This window comes from Sus scrofa, chromosome 4 (assembly GCF_054392235.1).
Source record: "Sus scrofa isolate SSC_HxYL_T2T_F1_AM1 chromosome 4, Sscrofa_HxYL_maternal_Yorkshire_Landrace_v2.0, whole genome shotgun sequence".
In the NCBI taxonomy this organism is placed as follows: domain Eukaryota; kingdom Metazoa; phylum Chordata; class Mammalia; order Artiodactyla; family Suidae; genus Sus; species Sus scrofa.
In genome coordinates, this window is record NC_139386.1 from 18,740,804 (window position 1) to 18,763,243 (window position 22,440).

Genomic DNA, 22,440 nt, shown 5'->3' on the forward strand with positions numbered 1-22,440 from the left:
TCAATAATTGTTTCCATGATAATTGCAGCTTTACAAAACCACATTAATCATGGAAATTATAATGCTGTCACTAATGAAAATTCTTCATTATGTAGGGTAAAACTAAAAGTTGGTTCATTTGAAACTTTTTTTTTTTTTTTTTTTTTGTCTTTTTGCCTTTTTCTTGAGCCGCTCCCATGGCATATGGAGGTTCCCAGGCTAGGGGTCTAATCGGAGCTGTAGCTGCTGGCCTACGCCAGAGCCACAGCAACGCAGGATCCAAGCCACATCTGTGACCCACACCACAGCTCACGGCAACGTCAGATCCTTAACCCACTGAGCAAGGCCAGGGATCAAACCCGCAACCGCATAGTTCCTAGTCGGATTCATTAACCACTGCGCCACGACGGGAACGCTGAAACTTTTTTTTAATTTTCATTTTTACAAAATTCTGTAGGAGAGGTTTTCATAGGAAAGACTAGATATGTGGAAAACTTCAACTCAAATTGCTTCATATTATCCACAGAATGATGAAACAAAACCAATAAAGCAATGTATTTTTTACCCCTTACTCATTAAATCAGTAATGCTTTATTTTAAGCATAACTCTCACCTTTGTAGAGCAACTAAGTGTGGAAAGTTTCAACATCAGTAAATGCTTGAAAACAGATATTTCTGATGAAAACCTGTGTTTCTGGTTTAATACTCTTCTCAGAGTGTGCTATTAGAATTGTGCCTGCAAAAGAGAGAGGGTGTGAGGATAAGCGTGAGGAGGGATGAGGACAGCCCTAATTGTCCCTGGAATTGTCATTGCTTAAAGTAGGTTTCAATTTAGGGAGTTTAATAGGTTATCCATCCAGGTCTGTAAAGGGAAAACAGGTGCCAGGAATGACAACTCTGCAAAGGGGCCTTGGTGAGCATCCTGTCCAGTCTGTGAGCTCCGGGAGAGAGCAAGGGTTTAAGCTTTGTGCTTGCCCTCTAATAGAAAAAGCATGTCATCTCCCAAATCTAGATTTTCAGTTTTAGTTAAAGGAACACTCAGGAGAAAAAAAAAAAATCATTTTACCTATGCCTTTGTAAAATGTGCTTCAGGTCAGAGACTTAATTTAATTAAAGACAGTAGAAAAGGGTTTTTACCTTTCCAAAGCCCGTAAGGAATTGGGGTCTGGATATCTTCAAGATTTTCCATAATTTTATGCTAGTCTTGTCATGTGGCATTTTCCTACAAGATTTAACTTAATTTGCTACTCGCAGAAGTTATTAGCTGGACTTGGGGAGCAAGTTTATTTTCCATCTTTTCCATCACTTCAACCAGCTCAGCATTGGCTTAACCCATAGACCTCAGTATTTCCAGTCCTGAATTTTGAGCATTCTAAACTCATTCTAATGCTCAAGTTGAGCATTCTAAACTGTATACTGTTCTTTTGGATATGGGCAGATTAGGACTGGTTGCTAAACTAAAAAGCAATCTCTTTGTAAACAACCAAAACCAAATTTGTACATTTCCTAGCCAATAGGACTGATGACCTAAAAGTGATAATTGAATGCAACAATAATTCCTATTCATTTTAACTGAAAAATAATTTGATTTTTAAATACTTTAACAATCTTATGAGTTAAGTTTTTTGAAAAAAGCGCTGTTGCACTTTTCTGATCAGACTGGTGGTACAGTGCCTGGGAAGTGAGTATAGCAGCACCACTGCTCTGCTTCTTACCTGTACAGCTAACTTCGTTAGTTCAAGGAGTATGTGATAGAACCAGAGTTCCTGAACTGTTTATTCTAAATGGTTCCATCCTTACAGTGGGAATGACTTAAAACTCAATCAAACTGACCTTTTATATTTCTTAAGACTATTCAGCTATCCTAATTTTATTCTAATCTTTTATATATTTTGTTGGAGTAAGCATTATACTGAGAAATATTATTTAGGAGTAAAAAGGCAAAGCCTAAGGGAAAATAAAGTATTTTTGAAATTTTTTGCAATTAAATTATACTCAGTTTCATAGATTTACAATAGAAATGCAACTGCTCTTTTTCCCTGAGATAACAAATTCATCACAATGAGATAAATAATATAGTGTCCCTAATTGAACTGTAAATTAATACATCTTATAGCTTTATGTTTTGTTTTATATCTTTTTATTTCTGTTTTAGTTGATTTACTGTGTTCTTTCAACATCCACTGTACAGCAAAGTGACCAAGTTACACATGTATATACACTTTTTTTCACATTATCCTCCATCATATTCAATCATAAGTGATAAGATGTAGTTACCTGTGCTATACGGCAGGATATCATTGCTTACCCACTCCAAATGCAATACTTTGCATCTACTAACCCCAAACTCATAGTCCATCCCACTCCCTCCCCATCCCCACTGGCAACCACAAGTCTGTTTTTCAAGTCCTTGAGTACATAGGTTCTTTTCTGTACATAGGTTAATTTGGGCTAGATATTAGATTCCAGATAGAAGTGATATTATAGGGAATTTGCCTTTCTCTTTTAGTATGAGAGTCTCTAGTTCCATCCATATTGCTGCAAATGGCATTACTTTGTTCTATTTTTATGTCTGAGTAGTATTGCATTATGTATATATACCACATCTTCTTAATCCATTCATCTATCAATGGACATTTAGGTTGTTTCCATGTCTTGGCTCTTGTGAACAGAGCCACAGTGAACATATGGGTTCATGTGTCTTTTTCAAGGAAAGTTTTGTTTGGATATATGTGCACGAGTGGGATTGCTGGGTCATTTGATGGTTGTGTATTTCGTGTTCTGAGGTACCACCATACAGTTTTCCATAGTGGTTGTGGCAATGTACATTCCTACCAACAATGTAGGAGGGTTTCCTCTTCTCCACACCCTCTCCAGCATTTGTTATTGGTGGACTTATTAGTGATGGCCATTGAGACTGATGTGAGGTGGTATCCCGTTGTAGTTTTGATTTGCATTTCCTCTACTAATCAGTGATGATGAGCATTTTCTCATGTGCCTGTTGGCCATCCACATATCTTCTTTGGAGAAATGTCTATTCAGGTCTTCTGCCTATTTTTTGATTGGGTTCTTGGTGTTTTTGCTGTTGAGTTGTGTAAGTTGTTCGTGTATTTTGCAGATTGAGCACTTGCCCATTGCATCATTTGCAACTGTTTTCTCCCATTCTGCAAGGTGTCTTTTTGGTTTTTGTTTGTTTGGGGTTTTTTTGTTTTTGTTGTTTTTTTTTTTTTTTACAATTTCCTTTGCTGTGCAAAAGCTGGTTAGTTTGATTAGGTCCCATTGGTTTACTTTTGTTTTTATTTCTGTTGTCTTCGAGACTGACCTGAGAAAACATTTGTAAGGTTGATATCAGAGAATGTTTTGCCTATGTTCTCTTCTAGGAGTTTGATGGTGTCTTGTCTTATGTTTAAGTCTTTAAGCCATTTTGAGTTTATTTTTGTGCATGGTGTGAGGGCGTTCTAATTTCATTGATTTACAGGCAGCTGTCCAACTTTCCCAGCACCATTTGCTGAAAAGACTGTCTTTTTCCCTTTTTATCTTCTTGCCTCCTTTGTTGAAGATTATTTGACCATAGGTGTCTGGGTTTATTTCTGGGTTCTCTGTTCTGTTCCATTGGTCTATATGTCTGTTTTGGTACCAGTACCACACTGTTTTGATGACTGTGGCTTTGTAATATTGCCTGAAGTCTGGTAGAACTATGCTTGCTCCTGCTTGGTTTTTGTTCCTCAGAATTGCTTTGGCAATTCTGGTTCCATATAAATTTTGGGGCTGTTTGTTATAGTTGTCTAGAAAATGGCATGGGTAATTTGTTAGGGATTGCATCAAATCTGTAGATTGCTTTGTGTAGTATGGTCATTTTTTTTTTTACAATATTAATTCTTCTGATCTGGGAGTATGGATTATCTTTCCATTTCTTTGAATCTTCTTTAGTTTCCTTGATTAATGTTTCATAGTTCTCACCATATTAAGTCTTTCATCTCCTTGGTCAGGTGTATTCCTGGGAATTTAATTTTTGGAGGTGTGATTTTTAAAAGGTATTGTATTTTTATATTCCTTTTCTAATATTTCATCATTAGTGTACAGAAAGGCAACAGATTTCTGAATGTTGAGCTTGTATCCTGCTATTTTGCTGAATTCGTTGATCACATTGAGAAGTTTTTGTGTGTTGTCCTTAGGGTTTTCTATGTATAGTACCATGTCATCTGCATAGAGTGACAAGTTTACCTCTTCTCTTCCAATATGGATACCTTTTATTTGTTTTATTTGTCTGATTGCTGTGGCTAGGACTTCCAATACTATGTTGAATAAAAGTGGGCATCCTTGTCTTGTTCCAGATTTTAGTGGGAAGACTTTTCAGCTTTTCTCTGTTGAATATTATATTGGCTGAGGCTTTGTTGTGGATGGTGTTTATTATGTTAAGGTATCTTCCCTCAGTACCCACTTTGGTAAGAGTTTTTATCATGAATGGATGTTGGATTTTTTAAATGCTTTTTCTGCATCTATTCAGATGATTATGTGGAGTATGATGTTGATTTGCATATGTTCAACCATCCTTATGAACTTGGGATGAATCCCATTTGGTCTTGGTGTATATGATCTTTTTTATATATTGTTGGATTTGGTTGGCTAAAATTTTGTTGAGAATTTTTGTGTCTGTATTCATCAACGTTATTAGCCTATAATTTTCTTTTTTGGTAGTATCTTTGTCTGGTTTTGGTATTGGGGTCATGGTGGCTTCATAGAATGTCTTTGTAAGTGTTCCTTTTTCTTCATTTTTTGGAAAAGTTTAAGAAGGATTGGTATAAGTTCTTCTTTGTATTTTGGTAGAGTTTGCCTGTGAAGTCATCTGGTCCTGGACTTTTGTTTGTACGGAGTGTTTTGTTTTTACATACTCTTTATCATTTCTAGTGATCGGTGTGTTAAATTATTTCTTCTTGATTCACTTTTGGTGGGCTATATGTCTCTAGAAAGTTGTCCATTTCTTCTAGGTTGTCAAATCTGTTGGCATATAATTGTTCATATTATTCTCTTACAATTTTTGGTATTTCTACAGTATCCTTTGAGATTTTTCTCTTTTTGTTTCTTATTTTCTTTGAATTCTTTCTCTACTGTTGGTGAGTCTGGCCTAAGGTTTTTCAATTTTGTTGACCTTTTCACAAAACTAGCTCTATGTTTTATTGATTTTTTTTTCTTTTTTTTTTTTAAATCTCTATTGATTTCCTTTCTCATCTGTATTTTCATCCTTCCTTCTGCTGACTTTCGGTTTTGGTTGTTGCTTTTCTAATTCTTTCAGACGGTAGGTGAATTTGTTGATTTGAGATTTTTCTTTTTTCACCAAGGTATTTTGCTATGAATTTCCCTCTGCGTACTGCTTTTGCCACATCCCATAGATTTTGAATGGTTGTTTCTTCATCACGATTTGTTTTGAGATATTTTTTAATTTGCTTTTGATTTCCTCATTGACCCTTTGGTTTTTTTAGTAGCATGTTGTTTAGTCTCCATGTAGTCAGTTATTTCTCATTTCTTTTCCTGTGGTTGATTTCTACTTTAAAGCCCTTGTGGTCAGAGAATATACTTGAAATAATTTCTATACTCTTAAATATGTTGAGATTAATTCTGTGCCCAGTATGTGATCAATCTTTGAGAACGTTCCATGTGCACTTTGGAAGAATTTATATTCTGATTTTTTGGATGTAGTGTCCTGAAAATGTCAATTAAGTCTCACTTTTCTACCATTTCATTTAGGATTTCTGTTGCCTTATTGATTTTCTGTCTAGAGGATCTCTCCATTGATGTGAGTGGGGTGTTAAAGTCTCCTATTATTATTGTATTCCCATCAATTTCTCCTTTTATGTCTGTTAGTATTTGTTATATGTATCTGGGTGCATATATATTGACGATTATAATATCTTCTTCTTGAATGGATCATTTTATCATTACATTGTGTCCTTCTTTGCCTTTCTTTATGGCCTTCATTTTAAAGTCTATTTTGTCTGATATGAGTATTGCAACTCCTGCTTTCCTGTCTTGTCCATTGGCATGAAATATCTTTTTCCATCCCCTCACAATCTATATGTGTCCTTTGCCATCAGGTGAGCCTCTTGCAGGCAGCATATTGTAGGCTCTTGCTTTTAATCCAATCTGCCACCCTGTGTCTTTTGATTGGAGCATTCAGTCTATTGACATTTAAGGTAATTAGTTATCAATATGTATTTATTTTCATTTTAAACCTTATTTTCCAGTTGATTCTGTGTTTCTTTTTCCCTTTCTTGTTTTGGTTGGGTGATTTCCACTTATTTTATTTATGCTTGTGTGCTTTTCTTTTTAGATTTGTGAATGTAATGTTTGGTTTTGATTAATGGTTGCCCTGTTTTTTAGGTATGTTAATCCCTTTTAGGACTATAGAATCAAACATCTTATTTAAAAAAGTCTAGACTTTCTTACTTTCCTTCCCCACATTCTATGATTTTGATGTCCTTTATTAACAGCTTCGTGTTTGTCCTTTTGCTGTTACATGTGTTTATCATCACTTTTACAGTAGGTTGTTTCCTTTTGTTTGGGGGGATTTTTTTTTTTTTTTTTTTTTTTGGTCTTTTTAGGGCCGCACCCATGGCATTTGGAGGTTCCCAGGCTAGGGGTCCAATCAGAGCTATAACTGCCAGCCTCCGCCACAGCCACAGCAACGCGAGATCCGAGCCATGTCTGCAACCTACACCACAGCTCATGACAATGTCATATCCTTAACCCACTTAGCAAGGCCAGGATCAAACATCCTCATGGATACTGCTTGGGTTCATTAACCATTGAGCCTTGACGAGAACTCCAGGTTTTTTGTTTTTTGGTTTTTTTTCTTTTAGATCTGTATACGGGCTTATTTAGGTGATTGCTTTCCAATTGTGATTTCCTCCATCCTATTTCTTCTTAACTTCTTTTTGATTTAGATGAGCCCTTTCAGTATTTCTTTTAGAATGGGTATAGTATTACTGTACTCTTTTTAGCTTTTGTTGAGAAATTTTCTATTTCTCCTTCTATTTTAAATAATATTCTTGCTGGGTAAAATATTCTAGGCTGCAGATTTTTCCCTTTTAGAATTTTGAAGGTATCTTGTCATTCTCTTCTGGCCTGTAGTGTTTCTGTAGAGAAATCAGCTGATTGCCTTAAGGGGGTTCCCTTATAATTAACGCTTTGTATTTCTCTTGCTGCCTTTAGAATCCTCTCTTTAACTTTTGGCATTTTTATTATAATACATCTTGATGTGGGCCTGTTTGGGTTCAATTTGTTTAGGGCTCTCTGTGTTTCCTATATCTTGATATCTGTTTGCTTTAGATCAGGAAAGTTTTCAGACATAATTTCTTCAAATATATTCTCAATCCCCCTTTCTTTTCTTCTCCTAGAATCCCTATTATGTGTAGATTGGCCCACTTTATATTATACCATAGATCACTTATATTGCTTTCACGTTTTTTCATTGGATTTTCTGTCTTCTGTCCTGATTGGGTGATTTCCATTATTCTGTCTTCCAAGTCACTAATTCATTCTGCCCTTTAATGCCTTTAGCTCAGTTTGCATCTCTGCAAGTGAATTTTATAATTTTTCTTGATTCCTCCTTATATTTTCTAGTTCCTTTTTAAAATAATCTGCATTACTGTTTATGTCCATGCTTATTAATTCCTTCATATTCACCCTTAATTTTTTTTTTTTTTTGTCTTTTTGTCTTTTCACCTTTTCTAGGGCCGCTTCCCACAGCATATGGAGGTTCCCAGACTAGGGGTCTAATCAGAGCTAGAGCTGCTGGCATATGCTAGAGCCACAGCAACGCCAGATCCGAGCCACGTCTGCAACCTACACCACAGCTCATGGCAACGCCGGATCCCTAACCCACTGAGCAAGGCCATGGATCGAACCCGCAACCTCATGGTTCCTAGTTGGATTCATTAACCACTGTGCCATGACTGGAACTCCACCCTTAATTTTTTCAGTATTTTCACTGTCTCCCTTTCAAACTCAGTGTCTATTAGACTGCAGATGTCTGTTTCATTGTTTGCTCCTTCAGGTGAAGTCTCCTGTTCTTTTAACTGGGAACTGTACTTTAGCTTCTTCATTTTGCTCATAGTTTTCTTTTTCTGCGAATTTAGGGAAACCAAACTCTTGTCTTGGATGGCTATTTCTAAGTAAGAGCTCTCCTTTATATTTTGTGGGAGGTTATATGTATTTTTGTCATGGGAGTTTGGATATTTGCTGTCTCTTTCTTCAGTGTGAGCAGGCTATTATCCCCAAAGTTCTGAGTGTGTTTCCAGGGAGAATGAGGCAATGGGTAGGGCTAGTAGTCAGTGCCTGGTTGCTGGGCTCTTGACAGTAGTAAGGGACTTCCGGAAGGTGGCACAGGCTACTCCCAGTTGCAGGACTCTGGGAAGTGATACTCATCCTCAGGCAGATTTAGGCAGTGCCCAGAGCATTTGGCCATGGCAGTGACAGGGTGTATGAGTTCCCAGGGTGTGAGAGCAGCAACCAGTGTTGTTTGGTCCCAGTGCCCTCCTCTGTGGTTCCCTCTGAGTTGATTGGGTCCACAAGTGGTTCCTGTTCACAGATCTCTAGCGGTGGCAGGCCACACCCACCTTTGGAGTCAGCAATAAACTGCGGTGTTTGCCCCTGCCACCTGTATGCCATGCAAGAAGCACCCTGTCCCACTTAGGTCCATGCAAGAGATGCTGCACAGGCTGCTCCTAGTTGCAGGGTATTGGGAAGTGATAGTGATCCAGCATGTATGGGTGCTGCCTAGAGTGTTTGGCATTGGCAACGGCCGCGGGAGGGGGGGTGCGGGGAGAGGGTGTTGCCGGGGAGTAAGAGCAGCAAGGAGTGGTGCTCACTTGCATTGCTTTTTTGCCAACCTCCACAGTGACTGGGGCTGTAGGTGGAGCCTGTTCATAGATCCCTAGTGGTGGCAGGCCATGCCTCTTTCTGGTTTCTGAGATGACTGCTGTGGTTTGTCCCCACCGCCTGTAGCTCATGCAAGAGGCACCTTGTTGCACTTAGGCCCCCACTGCCCTTAGCCCACACAAGAGGTGCCCAGCCACCTGTAGCCTGCACAAGAAGCACCTGGTCTCCCGTAGCCCAAGCAAGTGGCCTCTTGCTACCCATAGCTTGTGCCAGAGCTGCCCCACTCTCTGAGAGCCCACACATGGGCAGGGAAAGAAATTTCTTTGGGGGTCCACCCCTCCTCCTCTCGCCCTCCCCAACAGTAGCACCTTGCTTCTCCTGTGGGCCCAGACCTCCTCCCAGATTCCTTTGTCTATGGTGTTCTGCTCCCCAGCCTGTTGCACACCACTCCCTAACCCTCAGGCTGTCTCCACACAGCCAATCCTAGTCCTCTTCCCGGAACTGACCTTCAGAGCCTTAGTCTCAGTGCCCAACCCCTGCCTGAGGGTCTCAGGCTGTGGTGTCTGGGGCAGAGGTGCAGATGTTCTGTGTGGCTTTGCCCTCCTCAGTCCAGCTCCTGCACTTTCCTCAGCAACTTTGAGGCCCCTCCGTCTCAGCTGATCTCCCTGTCAGTTAGGTGGCTTCCCAGGGTGTGGGCTCCTTTTCTCTTTCACAGCTCCCTCTCATGAATGCTAATCCTGTCCTGATTCCTTTTCTCTCTCTCTCTTTCTTTTTTTATACCCAGTTATGGGGGGGGGGGGGTTCTTGCCCTTTTTGGAGGTTTAAGGTCTTCTGCCAGCGTTCTGTAGATGTTCTATGCTAATCATTCTACGTATAGATGTGGGGTTTTTTAAATGTGTTTGTGGGAGGAGGTGAGCACGACATCTTACTCCTCTGCCATCTTGATCCTTCCATCCCATAGATTTTTTTAAATTACTTAATGAATTTTATTGTATTTATAGATGGACAATAATCATCAGAACCAAATTTTACAGCATTTACATCCCAAACCCTCAGTGTATCCCCCACCCCTCAATCTCTCTCCTTTGGAAACCATAAGTTTTTCAAAGTCTGGGAGTCAGTATCTGTTCTGCAAAGTTCATTGTATCCTATTTTTAGATTCCGCATATAAGTAATAGCATTTGATGTTGGTGTGTCATTGTCTGACTGACTTCACTTAGCATGATAATTTCTAGGCCCAAGCATATTGCCACAAATGCCTTTCTTTCTTTCCTTTTAATGGCTGAGTAATATTCCATTGTGTATATTGTACCACATCATCTTGATCCACTCCTCTGCCAATGGACATTTAGGTTGTTTCCATGCCTTGGCTATTATATTTAGTGCTACAGTGAACATTGGAGTACATGTCTCTTTTCGAGTCATGGCTTTCTCTGGATAGATGCCCAAGAGTGGGAATCCCATAGATTTTGAATGTTGGGTTTTCATTGTCATTTGTCTCAAGGTAGTTTTTAATTTCCCTTTTGATTTCCTCACTGACCCATTGGTTTTTTAGTAGTATGTTGTTTACTCTTCATGTAGTCAGTTTTTTCTCATTTCTTTTCCTGTGGTTGATTTCTGGTTTCATGCCATTGTGAACAGAGAAGATGCTTAAAGTATTTTCTATACACTTAAATTTGTCAAGGTTAGTTTTGTGCCCCAGTATGTGGTCAATCCTTGAGAATGTTCCATGTGCACTTGAAAAGAATGAATATTCTGATTTTTGGTGGATATAATGTCCTGAAAATATCAATTCTAACTTTTCTATTGTGTCATTTTGAATCTCTGTTGCCTCATAGATTTTCTGTCTAGAGAATCTGTCCATTGATGTGAGTGGGATGTTAAAGTCTCCTATTATTATTGTCCACCCATCAGTTTCTCCTTTTATGTCCACTGGTATTTGTTGTATGTATTTTGGTGCTCCTATATTAGGGGCAAATATAGTGACAGTTGTAATAGCCTCTTCTTGAATTGTTCCTATATTATTAAATGGTACCTTCTTTGTTTCTCTTTAAGGCCTTTGTTTTAAAGTCTATTTTGTCTAATATGAGTATGGACATTTCTGCTTTCCTGTCATTTCCATTAGCATGAAATGCCTTTTTCCATCCCCTCACTTTCAATTTATGTGTCCTTTGCCCTAAGGTGAGTCTCTTGTAGGCAACATTTTGTAGGCTATTGATTTTTTATCCAGTCTGCCACCCTATTTCTTTTGATTGGAGCATTCAGTGCATTGACATTTAAGGTAATTATTGGTAAATATGTATTTATTGACATTTTAAACCTTGTTTTCCAGTGATTCTATGTTTCTCCTTTCTTTTTCTGGTTGGCTGATTTCCTTTTACTTATTGCTTGTGTCCTCTTTGTATTTGTGAATATAATATTAATACTAATATATAGTATATATAATATAATTAACATGTTATATAGTATTATATTGTATATGACAGTATATCATATTGTAAGCATAATACATATTTAGTTTTTGTGAATATATATACTATCCTTCTGTTTTAAATTATATTCTTGCTGGGTAGAGTATTTTAGGCTGCACATTTTTCCCTTTTAGAACTTTGAATGTATCTTGCCATTCTCTTCTGGCCTGTAGTATTTCTATAGAGAAATGAGCTGATAGCCTTATGGGGGTTCCCTTATAATTAACTTTTGCTGGCTTTAGAATCCTCTCTTTTTAACTTTTACCGTTTTATAATTTGTCTTGGTGTGGACCTGTTTGGAGTCAACTTTTTTAGGGCTCTCTGTGCTTCCTATATCTTGATATCTGTTTTCTTTAGATTGGGAAAGTTTTCAGACATAATTTCTTCAAATATGTTTTCAATCCCTTTTTCTTCTCCTTCTGGAATCCCCGTTCTACGTAGATTGGTCCTCTTTATATTATCCCATAGATCTCTTATATTGCTTTCATGTTTTTTCATTGGGTTTTCTGTCTGCTGTCCTGATTGGGTGACTTCCGTTATTATATCTTCCAAGTCACTAATTCATTCCTCTGCATCGTTCCTTGTGCTCTTCAGTATCTTTAAGTCAGCTTGGGTCTCTACAAATGAATTTTCTAACTTGTTTTTCTTGGCTCCTCCTTATATTCTCTAGTTCCTTTCTAAAGTAATCAGCATTACTGTTTATGTCCACTCTTAATTCCTTCAGTATTTTCACTTTCTCCTTTTTGAGCTTGGTGTCTATTAGACTGCAGAGGTCTATTTGCTCCTACAGGTGAATTTTCCTATTCTTTTAACTGGGAATGGTTCCTGAGCTGCTTCATTTTGTTCATGTTTTTCTTATTCTATGAGTTTAGGGGAAACAACTACTGTAGTCTTGAAGGGCTATTTATATGCACAAGCACCCCTGGGTATTTTGTGAAGGCTTACTATTTATTTTTAGGGTGCTGGATAGGCTTCCAGGGAGCTGAAGGCAGTGGGCAGGGCTAGTAGCCCGTGCCTGGTTGCTGGGCCCTTGACAACAGCAAGGACCTGCGGGAAGGTGGTGCTGGCTACCCCTAGTTGCAGGGCCCTGGGAAGTGGCAGTGATTCTCAGGCAAGTGTAGAGAGCACCCAGAGTGTTTGGCAGGGGCAGCAGCAGTGCATGTGTGTACCCAGGGGAGTGAGAGCAACAATGGGTGGTGCTCAGTTGGGGTGTCGTCCTCTGTGCCAACCTGTGAGGTGACTGGTTCTGTAGATGGTGCCTATTCACAGACCCCTGCTGGTGGTGGGCCATACCCACCTCTGGCGTCTGAGATGACTGACTTTGGCCCCACCACCTGTAGATCACACAAGAGACACCCTGTCATGATTAGCCTGTGCAGAAGGTGCCACCACCTGTAGCCTCCACAGGTGGGGCTGGTTGCCCACAGCCAGCACAAGACATTCCTCACCGTCCGTAGCCACCCCCTGCTCCAAGAGTCCATGTGTACACAGAGAAAGATAGTTCTGTGGCAGTGCTCCCCTCCTCTTCTTGCCTTCCCCCACAATGGCACCTTGCTTCTTCTGTAAGCCCAAACCTCCCAACTTCCCTTGGCTGTGGCGCTCTGCTCTGCAGCCCGTGGTGCGCCACTCTTTAGCCCCTTAGTCTGTCTCCACCCAGCCAGCCCTAGTCCTCTCTCCGTGGAGCCTGAGTCTCGGTGCCCAGCCCCCACCCAAGCGTCTCAGGCTCTGGGGTCCTGGGAGGTGGTATGATGGTCTCTGCAGCTCTCTTTCTGCCCTCCCTCCTCAGTCCAGCTGCTGCGCTTTTCTCTCTGGGGCTTTGAGTTTCCTCTTTCTCAGCAGATCTCCCCATCAGGAGCCATCCCAGGGGTTGGGTTCCTTTCTTCTTTCATGGCTCTCTCTCTCTCAGGAGTGCTGGTCCTTTCTCTCTCTCTCTCTCTCCTCTTTTTTTTCCTTTTGTTCTAGCCAGGTGTGTAGAGGGTTTCTTGATCTCTTTGGAGGTTTAAGGTCTTCTGCCAGCATTCAGCAGATGTTCTGTGCAACTCATTCTCCATGTAGGTGGGGTTTTTTGACGTGTTTGTGGGAGAAGGTGAATGCCACGTGTTCCTCCTCCACCATCCTGATGCGGCCTCCATGTTTCATTTTATTCACAAACCAAATGCATTTTTTTTCCTACCACTTTACAGTGAAAACTAAAATTTCCAAAAAGATTTTTCCTGAAGTCAAAACAGTCTTTTATGTAGATGTGTTGGCCTCTTTCATTTTTTTTTTTTGAACTTGAGTCTCAGAACAAACACATTTTTGAAATGTGTTTGTTTCATTTTAATGAGTGGTAGGCAGTATTGTGCCTAATTCTTGAGTGGCAGGCAGTCTTCTGCATAAGGATGTCTATGGTGTATATACAATTCTATATGTAAAATAGATAACCAGAAAGACCTGTATACTACAGGGAACTAATATACTCAATATTTTGTAATAACCTGTAAGGAAAAATAATCTGAAAATACACACATAAAGTGAATTACTGTGCTATATACCTGAAACTAATAACATGATATTGCAAATCAACTATACTACAATAAAATAAAAAAATTAAGGATGTCTGTGCTAAAGTATTTGCTATAAATCATTGAGAATTATGTGGGACATGGTATGATTTTAATTGTTTTTAAGCTAATCACAAGCACCATAGCATACTTTCTATGCTCAGACAAGCCTTTTTGTAAGTTCTTTTTCCTCATTCAAAAGAGTGATATTATTTTTCAAAGCTATATTTGCTTTTAGAGGCAGTTTTCTTCTGGTGACAAGTATTAAGTGCAAAATGAATTTTTGCTGTAGAACATTTAATGGCTATGAACGTTTAGCATAATTTAGTAAATGAATTCAAAGAAAGTTTTCTGTTGGCTAATTCTGTGATGATTCATTAATCTCCCAACCACACCCTAAGTATATGCAAGCTTCAGACTTTCACTTCTCACTTCAGAGGTCAGTGTGTGTGTGTTTGTTTTGCTCGCTGGACTTGACACTGAGAAATCTTTGTTGAAAAAATGAGTGGAATCTTATCTCCTTAAAAGAGGAATTGACTTTTACTCATTATCTGTGGTAAATTCATAACTTGGTCTGTGCTCTTATTTAGATCTTCCTCAATAACTATAGCTAAAATAGACATTTTTCTCAACAGTCTATACTTTAGTGCAACTCTGATGTACCCAATTTTGGATACTTTGTATTACCTACATAAAGAAAAGATCATGATCATGCTAATTTTATTAAAATATAAGTTATTTTTATCAAGGAGTAAATTTCTATAAAATAAAAAATAGGTATTAGCTTTCTACAACAGCACTTGAAATGTCTCTTCACAGTTTTCCCGAGATTCTAAACAGTATTCTAAAATAAATGCTGGGAGTTCTTGCTGTCGTGCAGCAGGTTAAGGATCTGCCTTTGTCTCTGCAGTGGCCCAGGTTCGATCCCTGGCCCAGCACAGTGGGATAAGGATCCAGCATTGCTATAGCTGTAGCTTGATTTCCATCCTTAGCCCAGGAACTTACATCTGCCACAAGTGCAACAATAAATACTGTTCTTATTAGATCTGCCTGGTGACCTAGTGGGTTTAGGATTCGGCACGGTCACTGGTGTGGCACAGGTTTGACCCCCCGCCCCAAGAACTTCCATATGTTGCAGGTGCAGCAAAAAAAAAACAAAAAACAAAAAACCTTATTTATAAATATATATTAACCTCATATAATAATTATCTTCTATATTAAAACTTTCATAATCTGTATTTGCAGTGAAATGGAAACAAAGAATTATAGCAAATATAGACTATAAACTTCATCTATCTGGCAAAAGATTAATGAAATGGCTTAAAGTTCTAAACATTTAAGCATCTATAGTATGAAAAGCATTATAGTAGTTGCCAGATTTCTTGCTTTTAAAAATTATTTAATCTAATAAAGGAAATTATGTAGATCTAATATAATAGGATAAATATGTAAACATAATCTGAGAATTCAGTTCTGATTAATAAGCTACTGTATATAGATTAGCAACTTTTAAAGAACCTAAATACGGTGACACTCAATTACTAAAGCTGCAGTTTAACCTTTCTTTGATGGTAGATGCAAAGAAACTTTAGTATCCATCCTCTATAGGTGTTAAATTGTAATTTACAATTAAATAGCAGAAAAGCCTAAAACTGCCTGCTAATACAGTCCTGGTGGGTGAAGAGCCAGAAGGATACTATATATCCGTTGGAATCATCTCTAGCTGATGAGGAAATAGGCACTGCATCGTTTTAGAAATTTCTTACTGAAAGTACTTCTTTTGCTTCTTCAACATCTTCAAATAGTCACCTCCTCCATCTTATGAATAGCTCTGTTGGAGGTCTGAGGTGAACCCTTGCTTGTCAGTGTGTGCTCTGTGGACTGGCACTGCATCCCGTGGGAGCTTATCAGAAATGCAGAATCTTAAGCCCCTTTACAGACTATCAGAATCTGCATCTCTACACGAGCCCAAGCAATTTGTATGCCTAGTGAAGTCTGGGAAGCACTCAGGTAGAGCCCTCCTGTCCCCTTTCTTAGGTTGGCTTGGGCCACCTTCTTTTAACGGAAGGAAGTAAGCAATACACATGTGTTGTATATGCACCTGCTTTCATTTGTACATGTGGAGGAAGAAATAGAACCGTATTTAGTATAAAAACCTCACTTTTCTCCCATACCTTCTGAAGCTATGTAATTTTTTTTAAATTGCCTTCCATATGATTTGAAGTTTCTAGCTGTGTGAACATCTAAAGTATCTAATCCCTCGGCCATGATACTTTCACTGCCACTCCTTGGAAGTACACTAACAATCTGCAAAGGATTCTGAAAGAGGAAAGGATGAGTTTGCAAACAAAGTGGCATTTTCAATGCTGTCACCATGACAGATACCTTATAAGCCTCCACTACAGGCAGGATACTATGCATCTATAAATATGAGGTCAAATATACTCAGACTGTGCAATAATAGGAATCTTGTAGAATAAGATGGTTTTTGCAGACACTGGAGTCAGCAGGTCTACACTAGATCACTACCCTTCACCTCCTAGCAGTGTGTCCTTAGACAAGTTACTCAGTCAGCCCCTCTGAGCATTAATTGTGTCAGCAGTAAAGTGGGGTTGGTAACAGTGTCTCTCTTCCAGTATAGTTTGGATAAAAGGAGCTAGTGCATATGAGGTAGTGTACTTCATGGCATCTAATAAGTACACAGCACTGTTATTTACATAGATAACAAAATATATTTACATAAATAAGGACAAGTATAATTTGAAAAACATGGTCATAGACTTGTGCATGAAGTTCTCTGGCAGTCTCAGGGCAAAGGCCCTAGGTTGAAGAGTTGTGACAGGCTTTCCAGAACATGTGGTTTTGGGGGTGGGTTTTGAAGGCAGAGAAGAGAGATATTCCAAGTGGAGAGACTCTCAAGTCCAGAGGTGTGAGAGTTTTGATCTGGACAATAGCAAGTAGTGTAACAGGACCAGACTGTAGAGGGACTGGGTGTGGAAGGAATGACTCAGAAAGGCTAACTGGGGCCCTGGCCTGGAGAGTTGGTGTACCGTATTCCGAGGTGTTTGTGTTCAAAAGAGCAGTAGCGAGCTAGTGAAGATACTTAACCCAGGCCACTGTGTGGAAGCAGGATCAGAAAGAATCTGTGTTAGTTTCTCGGGTATCTTCACCGTTGCCCCAAATCCTAGTTACTGCCTGCCTGCCATGTCCCGATTTCATCATATTCAAAACCAGGATCCTTCCCTTCAGAATCTGTTCTGCCTGTATTCCCTCTCCTGAAAAAATAACTACCATTGCCATTTACCCAGTTCTTCCAGCTGAAATTAGTAGTTATCCTTGAATCTCCATGTTCCAGTAGCTCCTTCCTCCCTCCTTTCCCTGGTCCCTTCCCCCTCGCTCTCCCTTCCTACCTTCTTTCTCCCGACGTGTTACTTTTCTGCTTCTTTAGTCCTGAACTTGGCCTTTCTTCTCACTCATCACTGCTGCAGCCTTAACAGATCCCTCATCTCCATCCCCCTCACTTCCTCCAAAAACTCTTGAAACAAAATTGGCCTTTATAAACCTCCTATTGCCTTCAGGTCACTGTCAACAATTTTTACATGGCAGATTTACATCCTTCCCACACATTTCCTGTTCTACTTCTAAATTCTACTAAAAGGTACTTTTGTCATCTCATTGTCAATAAATTTTGTTGTGGAAACACCCAGTCTGTGACTAAGCACATTTAATATTATTGAGTAGAATTGCAGGCACTTGTTAGGTTTTCTAGTTAGAAAGCTTAGGAGATTTCTTTCCAATGGCATCACCACCACCTTATATGAACCAGCTGGATGGGAGAATAAAGTGTTTCTTAAAATGCTCTGGTGTCTCTAGACAAGGAGCTTTGTATTGAGTCACATACTAAAGATTAAAGGAGTACACTTTGGAGCCCCTTCCAGCTATTGTATCAGATCGTCCTCTCCCAGACTCTGGATGCAGTTTGTACATTTAAAAAGAGATTTTGAAAACAGCTACAAAGTGCTGCAGTTTTTCTTGTTTTATGGAATGACGATATGGTGAAGCATATTTGGTTAGTTTCCCAGATCAGTGCCTCCTGTGTTCCTCAGAGTCAAATAATAATTTTACTGTCCTTTTTTTTTTTTTTTTTTTTTTTTTTTTTTGGTAGGACTGCACCCGAGGCATATGGAGGTTCCCAGGCTAGGGGTCCAGTCAGAGCCACAGCTGCTGGCCTACACCACAGCCACAGCTACGTGGGATCCAAGCCACGTCTGCAACTTACACCACAGCTCACGACAACACTGGATCTTTAACCCACTGAGCCAGGCCAGGGATCGAACCCACAACCTCATGGTTCCTAATCAGACTTGTTAGCCACTGAGCCACTATGGGAACTCTGAAATAACTTTAAATTGTAATATAGTTCATTTACTTACTTAGAAGACTGTCGTTCTTCATATCTGGGCTGTCTGGTCTCATTTTGTTTACGAAAACACTGTAAATGTAGAAAGGGATGAGAGAACTTGTTTCAGGACAAACAGAGCTTATCTATTTTTAAAGGAATTCAAACTATAAACTATTTTTACAGCCATTTCAAAACTATCTAGTTTACTTATTACTAAATTCCTTCTGAAAAATCCCATAGGAGTGCAATACCTACAAATAAACTGTTATGGAAAAGATAATAGGACACTAACATTTTTGCATTTCATAATTTCCTATTCCTCATTTTCTCCATTGTTATATCTTAACATTTCTCTGAAAATGCTTTAATTTACTACCAGAAGAAACTATAAGGTATGATTAATCCTATAAATATGTAAATGAAGAAAAGATCATATACATAATATATAATAAATGTGTGATTAAAATATCAAAGGGCCGGTGTTTATACATTTATTTTGTATGCTCTTATAATGAAAATTAAATTTAGCATATGATAAAATAACACCAATAGGAAAATTAATAAATGGATTACTAGTAAATCCATGTCTTTACATATATAATCCTTTCTATTAAAAGGGCTTTTGGGAAATGAATTCAAGTTTTAAGTTATTAAATACATTCATGCATAGGGGACCTATACTTAAGACTCTCAGAAGAACTTGGGAATTGTCACCTAACTGTTCTACTTTGTGCTGATTTGGCCTTAATATTTTTTTTTTACCAAAAATTTATCTTAACAGTTGCTTTCATTTTAAATTGGAAAACTAATTCTACCTCATCAAGCAGAAGGACATGAAATAACTAACGATCTATGAAAAAATGTTGGTTTTGATCTTTCAGGCCTGAAGATTATCGGCTGTAGGAGAAAGAAAATTTCAGAGAAAGTGCGATAATTGAAATTTCTTCCTGATGAGTTGCTCCAACCTGCAGGGCAGAACGAAACAGCTGCTGCCTTTTGACAAGAAGCCTGTTATGGGTGCTGCAGGTTTGTGGGGAAGGGTCAGGAAAAGAGATTCCTTCAATAGGAAATTGCAATAAAATACATTATTTTATAGAATCGTTTTACTGTGTAATCTGATTTGAATGTTAAAAATGGTGGTAAGAATAAAACTGCTTACTCAGTTACTATTCAGTTTTGCATTAATTAAAAGAAACCCTTAGGTAGCATTGCAGTTAAAGCTGCCAGGTGCCTCTGCAGATTTCCTCAAGTTCCAGCTCTTTGACACCTGGGAAAACATGCCCACCTTCACTTTCCCTTTCAGTGAAGGGAAAATCCAACTTCCATCCATCTAAATTCATCCCTCAAGTAGGATAGAGTTTGCCATGAGCTATTTTCAAAATTCTTCATCTTTTTCCATTCCCCACATACCCTCTTGGCCTCTGTGACACCAAAATTACAAAACAATGCCTCTCTGCTCCCTAGCAGTCTCACTGTGTGGCCCTATCTCTCCTGTTGGCTCCCATTCACTTCTGTACTGGGCGCTAAGATTGGGCCGCTGGGACCATTGTGTCCTGCACAATCTCCTCTCTAGCAGTTAAGATGCTGAGACACTCTATGTAGGCATTTTTGTGGTAGTCTCTTTTCTCTTGCCCTAGCCAATCAAGGAGTGAATTTCAGATCACTTCCTCCATTCATTCAGCAAACATGTACCAAGTGCCTGCTATATACCAGGTGTTGGTGAAACAGAAATCACACGTTTTCCCCCAGCACCTCCATGGCCCACTAAAGAGCATTACTGTCTATGGCAGGGCAGAAAGGAGCTGTAGATAGACTTGTAAATAGGTGTATGTGGTGTCAGAGGTGCTGATACAACTGTGGGTGAGCTGTGATAATAAGTACATTTAAGGGAAAATAGTAACATTAAAGTAATGTTGGCACCTGCTACTGTACTGTGCCAGACATAACTGCTTTATATGAATTTATTTTATCTATACATTAAGCCTGTAGTGTACATAATGTTACCTTCCCCATTTAAAAATGATCACACTGAGCAGCAGTAAGTAACCTGGGCCTCAGGATCACAGAACTACCAAGTGGTAAAATCAGGGTTTGGATCTAGACAGTCTGGCTCAAGAATCCATGGACTTGGCCACCACTTGATGAGAAAAAGTGAATATTTATGCACCAGAAATTCTGTAAAAAAAAAAAAAAAAAGCGTGACCTGGAACAGGTCAGCAGCTAGCACTCACAAGGAAGTGGCTGTTAGATTTTAAACTTTGGGGCCAAAAAAGAAGCTCCACCCCTTACTTTTGATGTGATGATCTTGGTTTTTAACTAATGTGAAGTAAGCCCCAGCCTCAGATGCAGCAGCACATACTTCTCGGTTGAAAAGGGCTCACTGAGAAAAGCCCTTGTTTGTAACACAACTGCAGGATTTGACAAGGTGAATTCATAGCAACATGCCTTATAAAGACATTGAGCCCAGTCCTCATAATACAGTCAGCCCTCCTTCCATATCCACGGATGCAAAACGCACAGATTCAGAGTCTAGTGTATCACACCCTGGATGTATAGACAATTTCGCTATCTGCAGGGAGTCCCGAGAACCATTCCCTGTAAGTACTGAGGGATGCTTGTATTAAATATTCGTTAAGAATACTGAGACTAATCATCATAAACCTCACTCTCACTTGCTATGTGAGCCCATTTTGCTGGGGGCAGGGGGAATGCTGCCTGATCCTACAGACCCATGTAGACCTAAGCAGGCTATTCTCTTGGGCTGAGTTGCTCCTCCTTGCTATTGGGAGGTAACTCCATTTTGCATTCAGAGAGAATCAGAGCAAAATGGCTTTTGCACCAAGTGGCCTTCAGAAGCAGAAACTATTAGACTTTCTAATCCTGCCCCTTTGCCATTGCTTCAGAGTTTCACAGCCTGACCTGCTTGTATCCTAGGAGAACACAACCACAGGTAGCCAAATAAAAATCACAGCTCAGTGTTGGGGACCCAGGAACCAGAGTGGGGAAGACAAGCTGGACCACTAAAAATCATAGCTCCTATTAAAGTAAAATAAATAGAAGAAACAGAAGAGAATTTTTAAAAATACAAATTCTTATAGAAAAAGAAAACCCTAATTATTCCAAGGATCACAATGGAAAGAAAAGAAAGCTGATATATATAATATGCTATCATATATATGTATAATATATGCTATTGGTATGTGTTTTTTTGTTTGTTTGGTTTTTTTTTTTTGGTCTTTTTGCCTTTTCTAGGGCCGCTCCCGCGGCATATGGAGGTTCCCAGGCTAGGGGTCTAATCTGAGCTGTAGCCACCAGCCTACGCCAGAGCCACAGCAAGGCAGCATCCAAGCCGCACCTGCAGCTTATACCACAGCTGGACCCTTAACCCACTGAGCAAGGCCAGGGATCAAACCTGCAACCTCATGGTTCCTAGTTGGATTTGTTAACCTCTGAGCCACAACAGGAACTCTGGTATGTGTTTAAGTTAGTGAATTGATGCAGATAAGGAATCAAGTCACAAAAACCAAAATTGTTCACATGCAGTTTTACACCAGGTGCCTATGTTTTTCACTATTAACACCAGGTAAATGTGAGAAATGCCATCCAGCTGAGCTTAATGACCCTAAAACCCATTAGCTCTCCATTTCACCCACGTGCATTGCCTGCTGTGTCTCCTCAGTAGAATGTTAAGTGTCCGGAGTATAAGGAGTATAAGTAGCGAAAGAAAGAGGGAAAGCCTTAATAATTAGGGAGTTTTGAAACAGGAGAAAATGCAGCTCTACAATAGCCAGCGGGCCTAAGGTAATCACACTGATGAACACAGGAGACAACACTGAAAACAAAAAAGAGGAGCTTAATCCTAGCTCCCCAATAATCACCTGCTTTCCCGGGAACTGAAAAACTAAAAAGCAGTCATTTGCAGTGGGTTGAAGTTAACTGCCAAGAGCACTATGGGTCATCTGATCTCATTTGGGGCCCTAGGAACAGCTTTATGAGAGGACGTAATTAACCCAACAATAAAAGCGGGATTTCTATTTTAAGCCAGTTCAGAGAAATGAAAAACTGAGTAAGCCATAGTCGTCTACCTCTGATTTCCCATTTCATTCGAAAAACTATAATCTTCCCAGCTATTTGCCATAGTTCAAAAGCCACCACTCTTCACTATAAA

The 22,440-nt window shown here is 39.3% G+C and overlaps 1 protein-coding gene across 1 annotated transcript in view; it reads left to right on the plus strand.

Annotated features, from left to right (window-relative positions):
• Positions 1-19,439, plus strand: part of MRPL13 (mitochondrial ribosomal protein L13) — a 65,131-nt gene extending 45,692 nt beyond the window's left edge. The window contains 1 exon segment of the mRNA NM_001243415.1: positions 19,154-19,439. Within this exon segment, the coding sequence (NP_001230344.1) occupies positions 19,154-19,175 (22 nt within the window). The 3' untranslated portion in view covers positions 19,176-19,439.
• Positions 19,440-22,440: the final 3,001 nt, after the last annotated feature.